We start from the raw sequence: 23,001 nt of genomic DNA on the forward strand, positions 1-23,001 counted from the left end.
CCCAGGAATTGAACTGGGGTCTCCTGCATTGCAGGTGGATTCTTTACCAGCTGAGCTACCAGGAAAGCTCTTTCAATTAATAAGACCTAATATATTAACTTGCTTGTAGTAGTCATTGAATAAGTGTTTATTAAATTTTATAATTTTGGCTTTATTCCTTAGTTGCAAGGTGTTTTTCTATGAAACTTAGATCTAATAACAAAATCTGCCAACACACATTTCCATTATTTTTACCCTCCTTGTTCCATGTTATGATGGAGGATCAAACTGAAAAACAACATAAGCGAAACACTAACACTACAAAGGGAAGGACCTAGCTTTCAAATTCTGAAATGCTGAGAAACAGTTTGGTTGGTTTCTGTTAGGGAATGGGGAAAAAGATAGACTGGATCATTAAATATAACTGGTTCTCTATTTTGTTTAATTATAGCATTACTGTGAGCCTGAACCATAATTTTCTTCTCTTTAAATGCTTGTTCTACCCATATTGTGTCATTGATATGAAGGCCAATATACCTATTTATCATTTGTTTATAATTTTTTTTATTTAAATGTAGTTGATTTACAGTATCATTTGGCATTCAGGTGTACAGTACAGCAATTCAGTTACATATACATACACTGTATATGTATGTATGTATACATACATATATATATATATAGTCCTCTTCAGATTCTCTTCCCTTAATACGTTATTATAAACTGTTGACTACAGTTTCCTTTGCTACACAGTAGGTCCTTGTTTGTTGTTTTGTATATAGTAGTGTGTATATGTTAATCCCAACCTGCTAATTTATCCCTCCTCCCATCCCATTTTGCCCATTGGTAACCACAGATTTGTTTTCTATGTCTGAGTCCCTTCATGTGTAGGAAACAAGTTCATTTGAGCTTCCACATATAAGCAATATCATACATATTTATCTTTCTCTGGTTTACTTCATTTAGTATGATAATCTCTAGATCCATCCATATTGCTGCAAATGGCATTTAAAAATTCTCTTTATGGCTGAATAATATTCCACTGTGTGTGTGTCTGTATATACCATAGCTTCTGTATTTGTTCATCTGTCAATGAACACTTAGGTTGCTTCCATGTCTTGGCTATTGTAAATAGTGCCTCTATGAATACTGGGGTGCATTTATATTTCTGAATTATAGTTTTTTCAGATATATGCCCAGGAGTGGGATTGCAGGATTATATGTAGCTTTAATTTTAGTTTTCTAAGGAACCTCCACATTGTTCTCCATAGTGGCTGTACCAGTTTATGTTCCCAGCAGTGCAGGACAGCTCCCTTTTATCCATACTCTCAACCAGCATTTATTATTTGTAGATTTTTTGATGGATGATGGCCATTCTGAATGGTATGAAGTGATACCTCATTGTAGTTTTGATTTGAGGTTCTCTAATAATTAGCAGTGTTGAGCATCTTTTCATGTACCTGTTTGCCATCTGTATGTCTTCTTTGGAGAAATATCTGTTTAGCTCTTCTGCCCATTTTATGATTGGGCTGCATGAGCTGTTTCTATATTTTGGAGATTAAGACCTTGGGGGCTGCATGGTTTGCAGATGTTTTCTCCCATCTTATAGCTTGTCTTTTCATTTTGTTTATGGTTTCCTTTGCTGTCCAAAAGCTTTTAATTAAGTCCCATTTGTTTATTTTTGTTTTTATTTTCATCATTCTATTCATTTGGAAATGAATCCAAAAAGATTCTGTCACGATTTATGTACAGGGGTGTTATGTCTATGTTTTCCTCTAGGAGTTTTATAGCATCCAGTTCTACATTTAGGTCTTTAATTAATTTGGGGTTTAGTTTTGTATGTGATGGTAGACACTGTTCTAGTTTCCTTCTTAAATAGTTTTCCAGTTTTCCCAGTACCACACGTTGAAAAGACTTTTTTTCTTCACTGTATATTCTTGCCCTTTTATCATACATTATCGACAATAGGTGTGCGTTTATTTCTGGGTTTTCTATTCCATTGATCTATATTTCTGTTTTTGTGCCAGCACAATACTGTTTTGATTACTGTGGTCAGGGAGCATGATTCCTCCAGCTCCAGTTTCTTTCTCAGTATCTTTGTTGTTGTTGTTCAGTCGCTCAGTAGTGTCGTAACTCTATGTGACCGCCATGGACTGCAGCGCACCAGGCTTTCCTGTCCTTCATTGTCTCCCAGAATTTGAGCAAACTTCTATCCATTGAGTTGGTGATGCCATCCAACCATCTCATCCTCTGTTGCCCCCTTCTCTGCCTGCCTTCAGTCTTTCCCAGCATCAGGGTCTTTTCCAGTGAGTCAGCTCATCACATCAGGTAGCCAAAGTATTGGAGCTTTGGCTTCAGTATCAGTCCTTTTGATGAATATTCAGGGTTGATTTCCTTTAGGATTGACTGATTTGATATCCTTGCTGTCCAAGGGATTCTAAAGAGTTTTATCCAGCACCACAGTTCCAAAAGCATCAGTTCTTCTGTGCCTTCTCTATGGTCCAACTCTCACATCCATACATGACTACTGAAAAAAACCATAGTTTTTATTGAATTGGACCTTTGTAGGCAAAGTGATTTCTCTGCTTTTCAATACGCTGTCTAGGTTTTTCCATAGCTTTTCTTATAAGGAGCAAGCGTCTTTTAATTTCATGGAAACAAACACAAAATCTAATCCAATCAGGAACAGAATGGTTGCTCTCAACACTGATGCTTCTCTGATGTACACCTTGATACAGAGACAGACCTTCAGTTTGCTTGATACTACACTTTCATCTTTTCATCTTCCCTGAGAAATCTCAGCCCCCCTATATTTGACCCCTTATCCCAAGCACCTCTCTTTTTCAACATTCTTCCTGCCCTAAGTCTAACCTCTTTGGTTAAGTGTTTGCAGAGACAAAAACATGGAAATGTCTCACTTTGGTTGCTTTCTTAGTTTCCTTTATCAAGGTTAAGATAAAAACCTCACACTCTATCATCTTGTCTCCTTCTGTCCTTGATAGTACCAAAATAGATAGATTCCACTACTTTTTATGCTAGTCTTCCAAGTGAATCATAATTCACTTGTAAACCAGTAATTCCCTTGTCTGAACATCTTTCTGTTTATTCATTCTGTCCTCTTGTTTCTTCTACCCGTTTGTGAACACAGCAGAAATATTTGAGATAAATATACAGGAGAAATGGAGCTATGTAGATTTCCACAGCAGATTCTCACTTGACTTAGAATAAAATTCAAGCCCCTGACCAAGGTGCCCACAGACCTTCATAAACTGGAACCCACTGCATCACTGAGAATGATCCACATGATCATTCTGGCCATGTTCCCTTCACTAACTGCATCCTGGATAGAGGACTGCCCTTCCAGCTAACCAAACAGCTGTAGCAAGAACCAATCTGCTTACTTAGCAGGGGCTACACTGGAATTCCCACCATTCCCAGGAACTCTCCTGGTCTTAAGAGATTCTTTTATTATCATAACTTGGTCAGAGAAAGTGGACACTCTTTGGGTCTCCAGTTCTATAAGCCCTTGTCACCTAGCATATCATATTTAGGTACCAGGAGAGTATTAGTAGGCTATTCATTGGGTTATCTCAGTTTACTTAAAAAATTATAAAGATACACAATACTTACATGCTACTGTACATAAAGCAGATAAACAAGGTCCTACTGTAAATCACGGGAATTATATTCAGTACTAATTTCATGGCTGCAGTCACCATCTGCAGTGATTTTGGAGCCCAAAGAAAAAAGTCTGTCACTGTTGCCATTTTTTTTCCATCTATTTGCCATGAAGTGATGGCAGATATCTTTGATGATGATGATCCCACGAAGTGATGGGAGTGAATGCCATTATCTTAGTTTTTTGAATGTTTGGTTTTAAACCAGCTTTTTGCTTTTATCTTTCACTTTCATCAAGAGGCTTTTTAGTCCCTCTTTGCTTTCTGCCTTTAGGGTAGTGTTATCGGCATATCTGAGGTTACTGGTATTTCTCCTAGCAGTCTTGATCCCAGCTTGTGATTCATCCAGCCCAGCATTTCGCGTGATGTACTCTGCATATAAGTTAAATGAGCAGAATGACAATACACAGGCTTGAGCCCTTGCCAAATTTTGAATCAGTCTGTTGTACCATGTTGGTTCTAACTGTTGCTTCCTGACCTGTACACAGGTTTGTCAGCAGGCAGGTAAGGTAAAGGGTCTGGTATTCCCATCTCTTGAAGAATGTTGTGAAAGTCACAACATTCAAACAAAGTTTGTTGTGATCCACACAGTCAAAGGCTCTAGCTTAGTAAATGAATTAGAAGTATATGTTTTTCTGAAATTCCTTTTATCTATGATCCAGTGGATGATGGCAATTTGATCTGTTTCCTCTGCCTTTCCGAAATCCAGCTTGAACATCTGGAAGTTCTTGGTTCATGCACTGTTGAAGCCTAGCTTGAAGGATTTTGAGCATTACCTTGCTAGCAGGTGAAATGAGCGCAATAGTGTGGTAATTTGAACATTCTTTGGCATTGCCTTTCTTTGGGATAGGAATGAAATCTCTTCCAGTCCTGTGGCCACTGCTGAGTTTTCCAAATTTACTGGCATATTGCGTGCAGCATTTTAACAGCATCATATTTTAGGATTTGAAATACCTTAGCTGGAATTCCATCACCTCCAATAGCTTTGTTTGTAGTAATGCTTCCTATGGCCTAATTGACTTCACACTCCAGGATGTCTGGCTCTTGGTGAGTGACCACACCATTGTGTCTGGGTCATTAAGACCTTTTTTGTACAGTTCTTCTGTGTGTTCTTGCCACCTTCTCTTAATCTCTTCTGCTTCTTTGAGATTCTTATGTTTCTCTCCTTTACTGTGCCCATCTTTGCATAAAATGTTCCCTTGGTATCTCTAATTTTCTTGAAGAGATCTCTAGTCTTTCCCATTCTATTGTTTGCTTCTAATTTTTTGCATTGTCCACCTAAGAAGGCTTTCTTATCTCTCCTTGCTGTTCTTTGGAACTCTGCATTCAGATAGGTATATCTTTACTTTGCTCCTTTGACTTTCACATCTCTTCATTTCTTATTTATTTGTAAGGCCTACTCAAGGAGCCATTTTTCCTTGTTGCATTTCATTTTCTTGGGGATGGTTTTGATCACTACCTCCTGTACAATGGTACAAACCTCCATCTGTAGTTCTTCAGGCAGTCTATCAGATCTAATGCCTTGAATCTAGTTGTCACTTCTACTGTATAATCATAAGGGATTTAATTTAGGTCATACCTTAGTGACCTAGTGGTTTTCCCTACTTTTTTCAATCAAGTCTGATTTTTGCAGTAAGGAGCTGATGATCTGAGCAGTAGTCAGCTCCAGGTCTTCTTTTTGCTGGCTGTGTAGAGAGAACTTCTCCATCTTTGCCTGCAAATATTCAATCTGATTTTGGTATTGACCATCTGGTCATATCCATGTGTAGAATCATCTCTTATACTGTTGGAAGAGGGTGTTTGCTGAGACCAGTGTGTTCTCTTGGCAAAACTCTGTTAGCCTTTGCCTTGCTTCATTTTGTACTCCAAGGCCAAACTTGCCTGTTATTCCAGGTATCTCTTGACTTCCTACTTTTGCATTCCAGTCCCCTATAATGAAAAGGACATCTTTTTTTGGTGTTAGTTCTAGAAGGTCTTGTAGGACTTCAAAGAACCATTCATCTTCAGCTTTTTTGGCATTAGTGGTTGGGGCATAGACTTGGATTACTGTGATGTTGAACGGTTTGCCTTGGAAATGAACCAAGATCATTCTGTCATTTTTGAGACTGTACCCAAGTACTGCATTTTGGACTCTCTTGTTGACTATGAGGGCTACTTCATTCCTTCTAAGGGATTCTTGGCCACAGTAGTAGATATAATGGTTATCTGAACTAAATTCACCCATTCTGGTCCATTTTAGTGCACTGATTCCTAAAATGTTGATGTTCCTTCTTGCCATCTACTGTTGACCACTTCCAGTTTACTTTGATTCATGGACCTAATACTGGATTTCCCAATATTTCCAATGAAATATTGTTCTTTACAGCATTGCACTTTACTTTCACCACCAGACACATCTACAGCTGGGCATCCTTTCTGCTTTGGCTCAGCCTCTTCATTCCTTCTGGAGTTTTTCTGTACTCTTCTCCAGTAGCATATTGAACACCTACCTACCTGGGGTTGTGGTGGGGGGTGCCGCAGAATGGTTCCTCCTTCAGTGCCGTATCTTTTTGTCTTTCCATACTGGACATGGGGTTCGTCAGGCAAGAATGCGGAACTGGTTTGCCATTCCCTTCTCCAGTTGACCACCGTTTGTCAGAACTCTGCACCATGACCTGCCCTTCTTGAGTGGCCCTACATGACATGGCTTATAGTTTCACTGAATTACACAAGGCTGTGATCCATGTGATCATTTTGGTTGGTTTTCTGTGATTATGATTTTCATTTTGTCTGCCCTCCGATGGATGAGGACAAGAGGCTTGTGTAAGCTCCTGATAGGAGGCACTGTCTGTAGGGAAAACTGGATCTTGCTCTGGTGGGCAGGGCCAGTGCTAAGTAAAACTTTAATCCAGTTTTCTGCTGATGGTTGGGACTGTGTTTCCTCCCTGTAGTTTGGCCTGAGGTGGCAGAGTCCTAGAGTCTGTAGTCTCTGTCATAGGCTATAGACTCTATGGTAGGTATAAAGGCAGCCTCCTCCAAAAGGACTTATACCAGCATACCGTGCCTCCCAGGACTACAGCTAGCAATGCCCTTGACTCTGCAGCAGGCCACTGTAAACCCACGCCTCTGCTGCAGATTCCCAGACACTCATAGGCACGTCTGGCTCAGTCACTTATGGAGTCCCTGCTCCTTTCTCCTGGGTCCTGGTGTGCAGGAAGCTTTTTCTGTGCCCTCCCAGAGTCTCTGTTTCCCCGGTCCTATAGAAGTTCTGTAATCAAATCCTGCTGACCATCAAAGTCAGATTCCCTGCCCCTTTGCCGGATCTCTGTGTTGAGAAGTCTCTTGCAGGGCCTAGAACTTTCACAAGAGTGCAAGAACTTCTTTGTTTTAATTTTTCTCCAATTTGTGGATTGTCCACCCAGCGGCTCTGTGGTGGGGCTAATAGCGACCTCCTCCAAGAGGACTTAGGCCACATGCCGTGCCTCCCAGGACTGCTGCTGCTAGTGCCCCTGTCCCCGTGGCAGGCCACTGCTCACCATGCCTCTGGAGGAGACACTCATACACTCATAGGGAGGTCTGGCTCAGTCTCTTGTGGAGGGTCACTGCTCCTTTCCCTGGGTCCTGGTGTGCACAGGGTTTTGTTTGTTTCCTCCAAGTCTCTGGGGAGTGTGAGGTTTGATTTTAAAACTGATTGTGTCCCTCCTACCATCTTCTTGCCAGTTCTCCTTTGTTCTTGGACATGGAGTATCTTTTTTTGTGGGTTCTAACATCCTCCTATTGATGGTTGTTCAGTAGCTAATTGTGATTTTGGTGTTCTCACAAAAGACGAGCGCACTTCCTTCTAATCCACCACCTTTGGTGTCTCTGTGGCTTTGGCTACTTGGGATCTTTTGCACCTCCATGCAAATTTAAAATTTGTTCTAGTTCTGTAAAAAATGCCATTGGTAATTTGATAAGGATTTCATTGAATCTGTAGATTGCTTTAGGTAGTATGGTCATCTTGACAGTATTCTTCCAGTCCAGAAACATGGTATGTCTTTTCATTTGTTTGTATCATCTTCAATTTCTTTTACTAGCTTCTTACAGTTTTCTAAGTATTAGTCTTTTACCCCCTTAGATATGTTTACTCCTAGGTATTTTATTCTTTGTGCTGTAGTGGTAAATGAGATTGTTTCCTTTCTTTTTCATTGTTAATATATAGAAATATAACAGGTTCCTGTGTATTAATTTTCTATCCTACAACTTATCTGAATTTATTGATGAGCTCTAGTAGTTTTCTGATAGCATCTTTAGGATTTTCTGTGTAAAGTATCATGTCATATGCAGACAGTGATAGTATTACTTTTTCAATATAGCTTTTTTTCCTTTTTCTTCTGATTGTTGTGACTAAGACTTCAAAACTGTGTTGAATAAAAGTGGTGAGAATGAATGTCCTTGTCTTGTTCCTAATCTTAAAGGAAATGCTTTCAGCTTTTCATGATTGAATATGATGTTAGCTGTGGGTTTGCCAATATTTATTATGTTGAGGTCAGTTCCCTCTATGCCCACTTTCTGGAGAGTTTTTTTTTATCATAAATGCATGTTGAATTTTATCAAAAGCTTTTCCTATATTGATTGAGATGATCATAAGGTTTTCACTCTTCAGTTTGTTAATGTGAATCACAGTGATTGGTCTGTGGATATTGAAAAAATTCTTGAATCCCTGTGATAAATCCCACTTGATCATGATATGTGATCCTTTTAATGCATTGCTGGATTCAGTTTGCCAATATTTTGCTGGGGATTTTTGCATCTGTGTTCATCAATGATATGTTGTTGTTCAGTTGTTCAGTTGCTCAGTCGTGTCTAACTCTTTGCAAGTCCATGGAATACAGCAAGCCAGGCTTCCCTGTCCTTCACCGTCTCCCAGAGTTCACTCAGACTCCTGTCCATTGAGTTGATGATGCCATCCAACCATCTCATCCTCTGTCGTCCCCTTCTCCTTCTGCCCTCAGTCTTTCCCAGCATCAGGGTCTTTTCCAATGAGTCGGCTCTTCACATCAGGTGGCCAAAGCATTGGAGCTTCAGCATCAGTCCTTCCAGTGAATATTCCAGGTTGATGGTTCAATTCTCACATTTGTACATGACCATTGGAAACACCATAGTTTTGACTAGAGGGACCTTTGTGGGCAAAGTGACGTCTCTGCTTTTTAATATACTTTCTAGGTTTGTCGTAGCTTTTCTTCCAGGGAGAAAGAATCTTTTAATTTCATGGCTGCTATCACCATCTGTAGTGATTTTAGAGCCCAGCAAAACAAAGTCTGTCAATGTTTTCCATTTTTCCCCATGTATTTGGCCATGAAGGACGTGAAGTGACTGAATGCCACGGTCTTAGTTTTTTTAATGTTGAGCTTTAAGCCAGCTTTTTCACTCACCTCTTTCACCTTCATCAAGAGGCTCTTTAGTTCCTCTTTCTTTAGGGTGGTTGTCATCTGCATATCTGAGATTGTTGATATTTCTCCCAGCAATCTTGATTCCAACTTGAGCTTCATCCAGTCCAATATTTTGCCTAATGTTACTCTGCATGTAAGTTAAATAAGCGGGGTGACAATATACAACCTTGATGTATTCCTTTCCCAATTTTGAACCAGCTTGTTGTTCCGTGTCTGGTTCAATATCATCAGTGATATTGGCCTATAATTTCCTTTTTGTGTGGTATCTTTTTTCTTTTTCATATTTTAGTTTTTATAATTTGTGTTGGTTTCTGCCATAAAGCAACACGAAACAGCCATAATGATACATGTATCCCCTCCTTGAGCCTCTGTCCCCTCCCCTGATCCTATCCCTCCAGATTATCATATAGCGCCAAACTGGTCTCCCTACAATATACAGCAGCTTTTCACCAGCTATACATCTGACACATGATAGTGTATATATGTTGATGTTTCTTTCTCCATAAGTAAGTCAGAAAGAGAAAAACAAATACAGTATATTAACACATGCATCTGGAATCTAGAAAGATGGTATTGTGTTATCTTTGATTCTGGTAGCAGGGTGATGCTGGCCTCACAGAGCTAGTTTGGAAGGGCTCCTTCCTCTGCAGTTTTTTGGAGAAGTTTCAGAAGGATAACTATGAACTCTTCTCTAAATGTTTAATAGATGTTTAATACTCCTGGACTTCTGTGTGTTGGGAGTTGGGAGTCACAGATTCAATTTGAGTACTTGTGATTGGTCTGTTCATATTTTCTATTTGTTCTTGGTTCAGTTTTGCAAGATTGTACCTTTGTAAGAACTTGTTCATTTGTTCTAGGTTGCCAGTTTTATCGGCATATAGTTGCTTGTGGTAGTCTCTTATGGTCCTTTGTATTTCCATGGTGTTTGTTGTAACTTCTTTTTCATTTTTAATTTTATTCCTTTGGGCCTTCTTCCCCCCCCCGCCCCCTGCCCCCCCCACCACCGCCTTGGTGAGTCTGGCTAAAGGTTCATCAGGTGTTTTTGTTTTTGTTTTTGTTTTATCTTTTTCAAGAACCAGCTTTTGGTTTCATTGATCTTTTCAGTTATTAGTTTGTAGTTCTAGTTTATTGATTTCTGCTCTGATCTTTATGATTTCTTTCTACTAACTTTGGATTTTGTTTGTTCTTTCTCTAGTTGCTTTAGGTGTAACACTGGGTTGTTTATTTGAGATTTTTCTTTTGTTCTGAGGTAAGTTTTTATTGCTATAAACTTCTCTCTTAGAACTGCTCTTGCTGCATCCCATAGGGTTTGGATTGTCATTTTTTCATTTTCATTTGGCTCTGATATTTTTTTATTTATTCAGGGATCCATTGGTTGTTTACTAGCATATTGTTTATCCTCCACGTATCTGTGGTTTTTGTAATTTTTTTTCCCCTTGGATTTGGTTTCTAATCTCATAGCATTATGGTTGGAAAAGATGCTTGATACAATTTTCAGTTTTTTTAAACTTACCAAGATTTGCTTTGTGGCCCAGCATGTGATAAATTCTGGAGAATGTTCCATGTGCACTTGAAAAGAATGTGTATTCTGCTACTTTGGATGGAATGCTGTATAAATATCAATTTAAGTCCATCTGCTCTAATGTTCCTTTTAAGGCCTGTTTTTCCGTACTGATTTTGTTTGGCTGTTCTGTCCACTGGTGTAAGTGGGGTGTTAAAGTCCCCCACTGTTACTGTGTCAGTCTCAATTTCTTCTTTTATGTATGTTAACATTTGCTTTATATTGGGGTGCTTTTATTTTGGGTGCACATATATTTGTAATTGTTATATCTTCTTGGTTTATTCCCTTGGTCATTATGTAGGGTGCATCTTTGTCTCTTGTAACAGTCTTCATTTTAGCCTGTTTTGTCTGATTTGAGTATTGCTCCTCCACCTTTCTTTTGATTTCCATTTGCATGGAATACCTTTTTCTACCCCCTCACTTTCACTCTGTATGTGTCTAGCTCTGAAGTGGGTCTCCTATAGACAGCGTATCTCTGGGTCTTGATTTTTGTATCCATTCAGTCATTCTTTGTCTTTTAGTTGGAGCATTTAATCCATTTACATTCAAGATAATTATCAATATGTATGTTCTTGTTGCCATTTTGTTAATTGTTTCGGATTTGTTTTTGTAGGTGTTTTTTCTTCCTTTCCTCCTTTGTTGTCTTATGATTTGATGATGATCTTTAATGTTGTATTTGGGTTACTTTTTCTTTTCTGTGTATATATCTATTACTGATTGTTTATGGTTACCATGAGGATTTGATATAGAAGTCTATATGGACAGATTATTAAGTTGCTGATCTCTTAATTTCAAATATATTTTTAAAATTCTGCATGCATACTCCTTTGCTCTCATGATTACTGGTTTTGATGTTGTATTTGTGCCTGGATGATTTCCTGCCTTTACTGTATATTTGCCTTGACTGGTGAGGTTTCCTGTTTCCTAATATTCTTGTTCCTAGTTGTGGCCTTTTCTTTGCAGAGAAGTTCCTTTAGCATTTGTAGTAAAGCCAATGCTGAATTCTCTTAGGTGCTGAATTCTTTCGCTTGTCTGTAAAGGCTTTGCTTTCCCATTGAATCTGAACGAGAGTCTTGCCGGGTAGAGTATTCTTGGTTGTAGGTTTTTCCCTTTCATCATTTTAAATATATCATGCCACTACCTTCTGGCCTGCAGAGATTCTCGTAAGAAAATGGCCACTAGTCTTATGGGGATTTTCTTGTATGTTATTTGTTGCTTTTCCCTTGTTGTTTTTAATATTTTCTCTTTAAATTTTGTCAGTTTGATTATTATGTGTCTGAGCATGTTCCTCCTTGGGTTAACACTGAACGGGACGCCCTGTGCGTCCTGGATTTGGGTGACTATTTCCTTTCCCATGCTATTATCTCTTCAGATATTTTCTCAGGCCCTTTCTCTCCCTCATCTTCTTTTGGGACCTCTATCATGCAAATCTTGATGCATTTGACATTTTTCCCTGAGGTCTCTTAAACTGTCCTCATTTCTTTTCATTATTTTTCCTGATTCTGTTCCACAGCAGTGATCTCCACCAGTCTGTCTTCCAACTCACTAGAAGACAGTTCTTCTCTCTCCTTGTTCCTCTGCCTCATTTATTCTGCTGTTGATTCCTTCTGTGTGCTTTTCATTTCAGTTATTAGATTCTTCAACTCTGTTTATTCTTTGTATTTTCTAACTCTTTGTTGAGAATTTCTTGCAACTTCTCTCTCTGCATCCATTCTTTTCCAAAGTTCTTGGATCATCTTTACGATCATTACTCTGAACTCTTTCTCAGGTAGATTGCCTATCTCCACTTCACTTAGTTGTTCTGAGGTTTTATCTTGTTCTTTTGTCTGGACTATATTCCTTTGCTGTTTCATTTTGTTTAAATTTCTATTTGTATTTCTTATGTATGTAGTTGGAGAAGGCAATGGCACCCCACTCCAGTACTCTTGCCTGGAAAATCCCATGGATGGAGGAGCCTGCAGTCCATGGGGTCACTGAGGGTTGGACACGACTGAGCGACTTCCCTTTCACTTTCCACTTTCATGCATTGGAGAAGGAAATGGCAACCCACTCCAGTGTTCTTGCCTGGAGAATCCCAGGGATGGGGAAACCTGGTAGGCTGCCGTCTGTGGGGTCACACAGAGTCAGACACGACTGAAGTGACTTAGCAATAGCAATGTATGTAGTAGCTTAGTAACATTTCTCAACCTTGGGGAAGTGGCCCTCAGTGGGGGCTGTCCTGTGTGTCTAGCAGTATACTCCCTTCTCATCATTAAGAGCCAGGGACCAGCCTGATCCCAGCATAGTTTCTGACTCATATTTATGGACTTAGTTCTGCAGGATCGTAGTTTTCTTGCTTCAGGTGTCTGCCCCCTGGTGTGTGAGGCTGGTTAGAGGCTTGTGCAGTCTTTCTGGCAGGAGGGGCTCATGCCTGCCCACTTGCCTCTGGAGCTGGGTCTTGGCCCTGTGGTGGGCAAGGGCATGTCCAGGGGCATGTCTGGAGGTTTCTGTGGGCTCAGTAAGCCTGTCTGCTGATAGTTGGGGCTGTATTTCTGGCTTGTGGGTTGGTTGGCCTGAGGCATCCCAGCACTGGAGCCTACATGCTGTTGTGTGGGGCCAGGTCTTGGTGTCAAGGACTCAAGATGTGGGCCTCCAGCCAGAGTTCACATAGATTTCCACTATGTCCACCACCAGCTTAAGAACCCAGTGAGAAATACAACTGCCTCCCACCTGCCACCTCCCTAGGAGACCCTCTAAGACTAGCAGGTAGGTCTGGCCCAGGCTTCTATGGAATCAGTGCTTTTGACCTGGATTCCGGTGTGTGTAAGATCTTATCTTAGCTCTCCAAGAGTTGAGTCTCTTTCCCATGGTCCCCTTTGTTTCCCTCAATCTACAATCAAGCCCTCCTGGCTTTCAAAGCAAAATGCTCTGTGGGCCTCCTCCCCCCAGTGCTGGACCTTTAGGCTGGGGACCCTGGTGTGGGGCTCAGAGCTCTCATTCCTGTGGGAGAAGTTTTGTGATATAATTACTGTCCAGTCTGTGGGTTGCCCACCTGGGTGGTATGAGGTTTGACTGTATTATAAGTGCACCCCTCCTACCATCTCGTGGTTTCTTCTTTATGTGTTTGGATAGAGAGTATCTTTTTTGGGTAGATTCTGGTCATTTCTGTGGATAGTTGTTTGCTGTGATTTTGGTGTGCTCGTAAGATATGAGCGCAAGGTCCTTTTACTCTGCCATCTTTGTCTTGCAACGGCCTATGTAATTTTACCTGATACATACTAAAGTGCTGCAGAACTGCAAGTTTATTGATTAAAATGGCTCATGTTGAGGAGTCACCGCCCAGAGTGTAGGGGCTGTGAAAGTAAAAACTAGTGGCTAATAGTCTTTGGCACTTGAAGATGGCTGCTAATGAACAGTCATATGTATTGCAGTGTCCACAGAATATGAGGCCAGCTAAGCACAAGGTGCACCTGACGTTCCCACCCCTCTTGTTGAACTTCTCCCTGGTTGATCCCTTGTGGGCTGTGAAACCTTCTGCAGGAACCCTCCAATTCTGCTGTCAATCAGGGTGACCTTAGCTGCTATCAGGGTTCATGTCTGAGCTGCACCCTCTGTTCTGTCAGTGCCTTTAGAATGCATCTTCTACCTGATCTGCCTTTCATTGTTGACTTTAGCCTGCTGCGTAGGAGCTGGTATAGTAATCCAGCTCTTATGAATCCATTGCACATTCCCAGTACAAGACTTAACAGATGATAAGACCTGGAAGGGACACTGAAGATGAGTATGACCCTGTCTTACAGACTAAGAAACCGAAACGTGCCCTTACCCAAGCCCCAAAGGCTGGTTTGTCAGCAGCATTAGAGCTAGACTCTAAAGCAGGTGTTTTCTTTTCCTTATGTCTTTTTTGATGACTTTTTCCTTTGGAAAATGTGAAATATAGACAAAAATGAGCTAGTGTAGTGAATCCCTTTGTATCTCCATTACTCAGCATCAACAGTATCACTGTTGAAACAGTTGTGTATGGTCTATACCTCTCCACAGAGTATTTTTGAAGCAACTTATTTTACCTGTAAATATTTTATTCTGTTAAAGACAAGGACCATTTATCAAACAATCTTTTGCTTTTTAATAGTTTTATTTATTTATTTGGCTGTTTTGGGTCTTTGTTGCTGTGTAGGCCTTTCTCTAGTTGCAGCGAGTGGTGACTGCTCTCTCATTGCAGTGCATGGGTTTCTTATTTTGGTGGCTTCTCTTATTACAGAGCATGGGCTCCAGAGCATTTGGACTTCAGTAGTTAGCAGCACATGGGTTTCAGAGCACGGGCTCAGTAGTTGTGCACCGAGCTTTGATGCCTGGTGGCATGTGGGACCTTCCTGGACCAGGGATCAAACCCATGTCTCCTGCATTAGCTGGCAAACTCTACCACTGAGCCACCAAGGAAGCCCTAAGCATAATCTTAATATCATTACCCTTTTCAAAAACAGTAATAACTGCTTTCATCAAAACCACTGCCCCTTGATAAAGTAAATAGCCCAAATCTTCTAACTAGAATGCTGATTTCCTTAGTAGCTGCATTCTGAGGTGGCAGTGTTGGTGACCTGCTTTTACCATTTGATGAATAGAGGGTGAAATACTTTTTGCAGTTTTTGAAGACAAAAAAATCTCACTGAGTTTCTTATATATTTGTGAGAATTCATAGTACAGCCTTGAGTAGAGAGCAGTACTTACATAATAACCTTGGGAATACTTATATTCTACCTGGGAGCATTACATCGAGAACCAGAGACATTTATTTTCAGATATCACCTTCCTGTCCTTTTACAGTATATTTTCAAGTACATAAAATCTAATCAACTTTGAGTTATCTTCTAGGTCCTCAGTATCCTACCTGTCAGTCTGAGCTTCTGAACTACCTCGTGTTAAAGCACAGGCATGGATGGAAATGCAAACCTGATTGTCAGTTATCTGTGATTTGAAATGGTCTGTAGTTCATCTTCTGTTCACTAGAATTGGCTGTGGGTGAATAAAACTGCATTTATGAGACAAGGATTTTTCTTGGTATGGTTATCACATAACTTAATCAGGCTTAAGTAAGTAAGTGTTGGTCACTCAGTTGTGCCCGACTCTTTGGGACCCCATGGACTACAGCCCACCAGGCTCCTCTATCTGTGGGATTTTCTGGGTAAGAATGCTGGAGTGGGTTGCCATTTCCTTCTTCAGGGGATCTTCCTGACCAAGGGATCAAATCCAGGTCTCCTGCACTGCAGGCAGATTCTTTACTGACTGAGCTACAAGGGAAGCCCTAATCAGGCTTAGGCATTTAGATTTCTTCATTGGTCTAATTATAATAACAACTGCAATTATCATTTCTTTAATGTCTGAGGGTTTTTAAAATACTTTTTACCTTCTGCTTTGGCCCCAATTAGGGAAGGTCTAACATTATCACTGACTTTATAGATAGCTTCCTGCCATATCCAGTAGTTGTTAGACATCAGATCTGATGGCATTAAATTTAAAGTTCCAAAATGTACTTTCTTTTTCCTCTTTATATCTTGAACTGCCATTTGGGTACTCAGGGTTGACAATGTTTTGGAGCGATGGTTGGTACAGAAAGACCCTACAAGCAACTTGGTGGTGTTTGTAGCTAGATGGCACTTTTCATTGCTGGCCTTAGCAGTCCGACCTTTGAAATGAAGGTAGTGACAACATTACTGAGCATCAGAAATTGCATTCCTGCAGTAATAAGAGAAGATCTAGATCCCTAACAACTTTATGCTTTCTTCATACGTTAACTGTTACATTGTCATGAGCTGAGCGGTTTATAAAAATAGAAATAGGGATGTCATGGTCCTCCCTCCCCAGCTTCTTTATCTAAACTCTTTTCATGTACAGTAGGAATGCTATTGTTTATTTGGCTTTTTTTCTTTTAAAACAACTATTTTAAAAACTTCTCACAATTATTGTAAACAAAATAGTTGATTGTGAGTATATCAGATTTTTTTTTTCTTTTCTTCTTTTACTTTGAGCCAATTTTTTCTAGTCCAAACAAAATTCTGAACCATAATAAACACAGACTTTACTCTTTCCATGGCCAGTGTGCCAATCTCCAGGGCGTCAAGATGCTGTGTTCTAATGCAGAGGGAGCATCCTTGAAGCTGTGTAATTTTGAAGATCCCTCTGGTCTCAAAGCCAATTTAGAAGGTAAGAGTCTCTCTGTAATTACCTTCTCTAAAGTAAAAACACACCATTAAGTAAAAAGCCCAGCAAAATAATTGTTACTGGTAAAATATAACCATAGGGAGGAACATTTCTTCTGTCTTAGAGGATTTGCAAAGGGCTAAGCCATTGTTTGGTCTCAGTGATGGAAACCAGCATGCTGAACTCAGGAAATGTGGCCTCCAGTTTTTAACGAAGCTTCAGCTGGAGATAAGTATCAACATCTTAAATGTCCAAACAGAACAGCATTGTTTTTTAAACTTTTCATTTTATATTGGAATATAGCTGATTAACAATGCTGTGAATGTTTCAGGTGGACAATAAAGGGACTCAGCCATACATAAACATGTATTCATTCTCCCCTAAACTCCCCTCTAATCCAGGCCGACACGTAACATTGAGCAGAGTTCCCTATACTATATAGTCAGTCCTTATTGGTTATCCATTTTAAATACAGCAGTGTGTACCTGTCCATCCCCATCTCCCTAACTATCCCTTCTTCCATCCTTCCCCCAGGGCACCATAACAGAACACCACAGTCTTAATTGTGGACCAAAATGAAGAACTTCAGTTTGCATAAAGCCAGACAGTTTTTTATCACTTTTGGATGTAATGTTTTGTCTGCGAATTCCTTATTGCTTTGTTTTGTCCATGAACTTGTCATTTTGTTTATTTGTATATCTAGAAGACACATATGGAAAAGGCAATGGCACCCCACTCCAGTACTCTTGCCTGGAAAATCCCATGGATGGAGGAGCCTGGTGGGCTGCAGTCCATGGGGTCGCTAAGAGTCAGACACGACTGAGCAACTTCATTTTCACTTTTATGCATTGGAGAAGGAAATGGCAACCCACTCCAGTGTTCTTGCCTGGAGAATCCCAGGGACGGGGGAGCCTGGTGGGCTGCCGTCTATGGGGTAGCACAGAGTCGGACACGACTGAAGCGACTTAGCAAGCAGCAGAAAACACATAACTCATTTCCATCACCATAAATTTTTGGAGGCATATTTAAAAGTGCAAACTCTAGGACCAAATTGAATTCCTCCCTCAAAAATACAGACTAAAACATGAATTCTTAATTCATAATATAAGCAAACAGATTGTTAACAAAGAACTCCATATGTATGTATATTGGTCAAGAGACAGATTTATAATTCAGTCATTTCCAAAGGACGCAGAGGTCAACATTTACCCCTGTTAAGTCATCTTGCATCTTTTGAATATAAATGACTATAAATATTTTTAAGTTCAACTGCTCCTAAAATATATTCACTTTAGGTGCTAATCTGAAAGGTGTGGATATGGAAGGAAGTCAAATGACAGGAATTAACCTGAGAGTTGCAACCTTAAAGAATGCAAAGTTGAAGAACTGTAACCTCCGAGGGGCAACTCTGGCAGGAACTGATTTGGAGGTGAGTCACTGAGTTTTTGTTCATCCAGAATGACTGAGTAGCTCCTGCAAAATGTACTTAAATAAAGCAAAGTAGTTGGCTGTTCAATACTGCCAGGTAACGTGCCAACCAGGTTGATGGAATGCTTTTCTTTCAGTTGCTTGTTTAAACAAATTTGAATTCCAGAGCAGAATCTACTTACCTAAGTTACAGATGCTAGGGTTCAGATTTTATTTTTAACTGGAGTAGAATTTCTTTACAATGTTGTTAGCTTCTGCTGGTACTACAACATCAGCCATAGGTAGACATACATACCCCGTCCCTCTATTTTTATCACAGAGCACGGAGCTGAGCTCCCCGTGCTATACAGCAGCCTCCCACCATCTATTTTACACAAGCTAGTGTGTGGGGGGCAGTGCTACTCTGTCTGTCTCGCTCTCTCCTTCCCTGCCTCATGTCCGCAAGTCTGTTCTCTGCGTCTCTGTTCCTGCCCTGCCAATAGGTTCATCAGTACCGTTTTTCTAGATGGCATATTTGAAGGTTCATCTGGCATTCAGTCTGAGCTGATCTCTCCTCTTTTCCTTGGATCTCCCTCAGGTAGATACATTTGATATATGCTTTTTTAATCCACTTGATTGTGGTTTTCTTAGATTTTAATTCCAAACAGAATTAAATGGAGCCAGATTATTTCTTAAACTTGTTTGGAAATTGAAATGATATCTGTGTTTGAAATCAGGTTCAGGGAAAGCCTGTTCTAAATTGGCATCATATTCTTTTTTGAATCTCAACCTGAGACTTTAATTCTGTCCAGCCAGTCATCTTTTTCATCAGAATTGTCTGGTATATATCATCTTGAGTTGCAGATTGAGCTGGCAGACTGCATAGCTGTTAATGGGTCTATATCACTGTCTGATAGCTCTTTCGGCAACAATGGGCATGTCCTGTGGCTGTGCTATTCAGTCCAGCACCTACCAGCCGCATCTGGCTATTGAGCCAGAGCAACCGAGGGATGGATTTGTAAGTTGTATTTAATTAAAATTCATTTAAATGTAAACTGCTGTGTGTGACTAGGAGTATTGTACTGAACAATACAGACCTAATACAAGAAAATCTGGCATAGATTGGATTCTAGAGAATAGTATGTCAACATTTAGCTTGTTGATTTTTTTAAATGTTTTCATCTTGCTCTTTTTTCATTATAATACTAAGAGTACTGTTTCTGTGTTTTCATCTATCCTTCTTTCACTCTATACTTCCTTCCTATGCAGTCCTATTTAGTCCTAAGGTCCAAAATACAATCCTTAATTCAGTGATCCTGTTTCATAGCTAGCATCTAGATTTCTTATCTGAATTTACCTTGTTCTCTTGATAGCTCTTAGCAGCATAGTAGCAGGCCCCGTTGAACTTGAAGGCAAAAAGAACCAGCTTAAGACTGAAGGTATAAACCTATATTTAACTTTTTAAATATTGTTACTGTCACCTAAGATGAGGATCTTTTCCCTTTGTTTCAGTTAGCATGTGACTACACATGAGTTCTTTATTTAAACAGTAGAACGCCTCCCTTTATCTGATTGCAAAGACTAATCAGAATGACTGTTGGGGCAGCTGCTAACCCTCTATACTATAAAGGTTATGTGCAGTCACCCTTCTCTCTAACCATCATCCCCACCATCCCTAGGGACTTAACCAAAAATCCCTGTCCCATCTGTCACTCTCTGATCTCAAGGGAAATTTGAAAGCAACTACCAGTTGTGGTGGTTACACTGCTGTATATGATCTGTTAAAACTCACTGAATTGTATACACAATTGGGGGGTTAAAAAAAGGCAATTCCTTACTCTGAGAATGTTAATGTTAGGCAGCTACGTGATACAATTATTAAGTAAAATCCCTTTCTCTGTTTAAAAATCTGAATCTTCCCTACCCCCATGCCTTTCATTATTGTTCATAGATTGTGGTAAAACCATTAAGTCACTCAGTCATGTCCGACTCTCTTGCGACGCCATGGACTGTAGCCCACCAGGCTTCTCTGTCCATCAGATTCTCCAGGCAAGAATACTGGAGTGAGTTGCCATGCTCTCCTCCAGGGATTCAACTCACATCTCCTGCATTTGCAGGCAGGTTCTTTACCACTAGCGCCACCTGGGAACCCCAGAGAGATATATAACTAAATCACTTGGCTGTATACCTGAAACTAACACAACAGGGTAAATCAGCTATGTGTGTTTTAGTCACTAAGTCATGTCTGACTCTTGCGACCCCATGGACTGTAAGCCTGCCAGGGTTTTCTGCCCATGGGACTTTCCAGGCAAGAATACTGGAGTGGGTTGCCATTTCCTTCTCCAAAATCAACTAGACTCCAATATAAATTTTAAAAAAAGAATAAAGATTATCTCAGGTCCCAGAAATCAGTTTCTGATGCTCAGACCCTCTGAGTTTGTCTGGCAGTGGAGCTGCTTCCATTCAAGCCCCATATTCCCAGGGAAGCCCATAAAATTGTTTAGATACATTTTACATTCTGGATTTTAAATGCTTAAAATTCAAAAGGGACATGCTTCATCGTTGACCTTTGTTTATATATATTTGTGGTGGTCAGCCTGAGTAAGCATCAACTAGAGAGAAAAAATACGGCTTTCTCCTAAAACTTCTGAAAGTTTTCCAGAAATAAGTGAGTTTTATTCTTTAGGAACCTTTTCCTGATATGCCCCAGGAACCATTTTAAGAAGGAACAGATAAGCCCTTTAATCTGTTAGTTCCATGAACACTGTTTGTGTCCTGCAGAATTGTGACCTGTCTGGGTGTGACCTTCAAGAAGCCAACCTGCGGGGTTCCAACGTGAAGGGCGCCATCTTTGAAGAGATGCTGACACCACTACACATGTCACAGAGCGTCAGATGAGAGGCCTGGAGGGAGGAAGTTGCCGAAGACGACAAAAGTTTTCCTTATCACTCTTCTTTCTCCACCCACTCGGTTATCTAGAAGAAATAACACTGTAAGGGAATTAAAAAACATTTAGAGGATTATGCTTGTTCTCAGAGGTGCATAATGGGGAAAAAGTGACTTTTTTCCCCACATTCTGATTTTTAACAGAGAAGCACTCCTTCAGTAGATTTAGGGAAGCTAGATTAGATTGCTGCCTTTGGAGTGGAGTAGGGGGATTTGCCTGGTGGCCTTGCGACCAGGAATAAATAGTATCTATTATATTTGCTTTTAAATAGGCATGATGTTGAAATACCATCTGGGTTTGAAATGCGTTTGAGGAATTTAATTTATGAAAAGCACAACATATGCAATTATATTTATTGACTCTCTAGATGCAGTATGGATATTTAAATTGTTGAACTTTACAATTTTGCAGAAGTTGTTCAGGTTTCTAAATAGCTTTAGTGGGGCCTCTCCTACTTTGAATACCTGTCACACCGTGTGAAGATGGTAAGATCAGACTCCCCAAGGCTCTCTTTTCAGGTTCATTTTAAGAATTTTTTTTTTTAAGTACAAAAGAGTAGCTAAATTAAAGAAACCGTGTTACTGATAGAGTGGCAGGAAAGAGACGTCATATATACATCGTCAGCTACATTTGCAGTGGAACTCTCTGGATGGTGAACAATTTACCTACAGCTTTTCACTGAGGTTTCAACTTACAATTTCATTCTAAACAAGTTCCACTCCATGCCAGCCCAGGCAATTTTATCTATTTACACTACTCGCTTAGTTTCCTCCCTGTACAGTCAAAACAAGCATAGGAAGAGAGTTGAAAACCAAAACCCCAAGGCGCATAATTAACATTCATTTAACTCAAATGCCAGATAAACAAGGCCAGCTTGGAAATAGGTGTGAAATCCAAACCCACTGCCATCAAAGCTATAAAATATGAATGAATATGGCAGATTCATCTTTTAGAAGTCAACAGAACTGCAGCTCTGACCCTACCGTGGGGAACAAAGAATTCTAAACTGACAGTTTGACCATAGTTATCAAAAAGCTTAAATGGAAATAAAGGTTTTCGGCTGGTTCCAAGATGGACTACCAATTCAGTCAGCACCTTGGTTCTTATAGTTCTGGTGTGTTGTCGTTTAATACATTTTAGCCTGGCTTCCTTGAGTCACTTGCTCTGCAGGGGCAGGGCCTGAACTTCCTTACCAGTAACTGGTGTGTCCTTATGTCGACCCCCAAGAGCAGGGATGTAAGCTGTGTCCAAATGGGTTCTGAATTCTCCAGACTCATCTGTGTGAGGCAAGGAATCGTTAAAAACCACTTTGTCTCCTGTGGGAGAATGACATGTCTTCAGTATTTACATAGCTTATTCTTCTATACATATGCAAAGCTTTCCTTAACAGTAAAGGGTACATATGCATAAGTGGGAGGAGATAGACCTTTACAGGTGAAGGAAAGCAACTTCAGAAATGAATTATTTTCTTTGCTTTATTATTTTTACCAAGACAGAGAAGTATTGTATTGAGAGATAATCTATTTTCATAATCAATATGTGCCTAAATTATATTTAAATCATTTCACTCTGTACTATATTTTCAATAATTAGAGAATGTGTTGTTCATCCACTTAAGGGTACCTCTGTAGACATAACCTAAACCTGCAGAAGAATCCGAAAGATCCAAACACAGTATGCTTAGAAAATGCAGATTTTGGATCTAATGTGTCCTGCATTAATAAATGATGTGAAATGTTGAAAAGGTGTTTCTTGTCTTGCTTTTGGAAATTAGAACTTTCCAAATTTACTTAATTTCTTCAGTATGCGTTTTAAGACCGGCCCGGAGGGTCTGTGTGAAAA

At 40.0% G+C, this 23,001-nt stretch overlaps 1 protein-coding gene across 1 annotated transcript in view; it reads left to right on the forward strand.

Moving 5' to 3' along the window:
* KCTD9 (potassium channel tetramerization domain containing 9) overlaps nt 1-22,857 on the forward strand; it is an 81,718-nt gene extending 58,861 nt beyond the window's left edge. Inside the window, exons 10-12 of the mRNA XM_005902985.2 lie at nt 16,703-16,808; nt 18,101-18,234; nt 20,994-22,857. Of these exons, the coding sequence (XP_005903047.1) occupies nt 16,703-16,808; nt 18,101-18,234; nt 20,994-21,110 (357 nt within the window). The 3' untranslated portion in view covers nt 21,111-22,857. The remainder of the gene's footprint in view (nt 1-16,702; nt 16,809-18,100; nt 18,235-20,993) is intronic.
* The last annotated feature ends 144 nt before the right edge of the window (nt 22,858-23,001 follow it).

The sequence above is a fragment of the Bos mutus genome, chromosome 8 (genome assembly GCF_027580195.1).
Source record: "Bos mutus isolate GX-2022 chromosome 8, NWIPB_WYAK_1.1, whole genome shotgun sequence".
NCBI lineage: Eukaryota > Metazoa > Chordata > Mammalia > Artiodactyla > Bovidae > Bos > Bos mutus.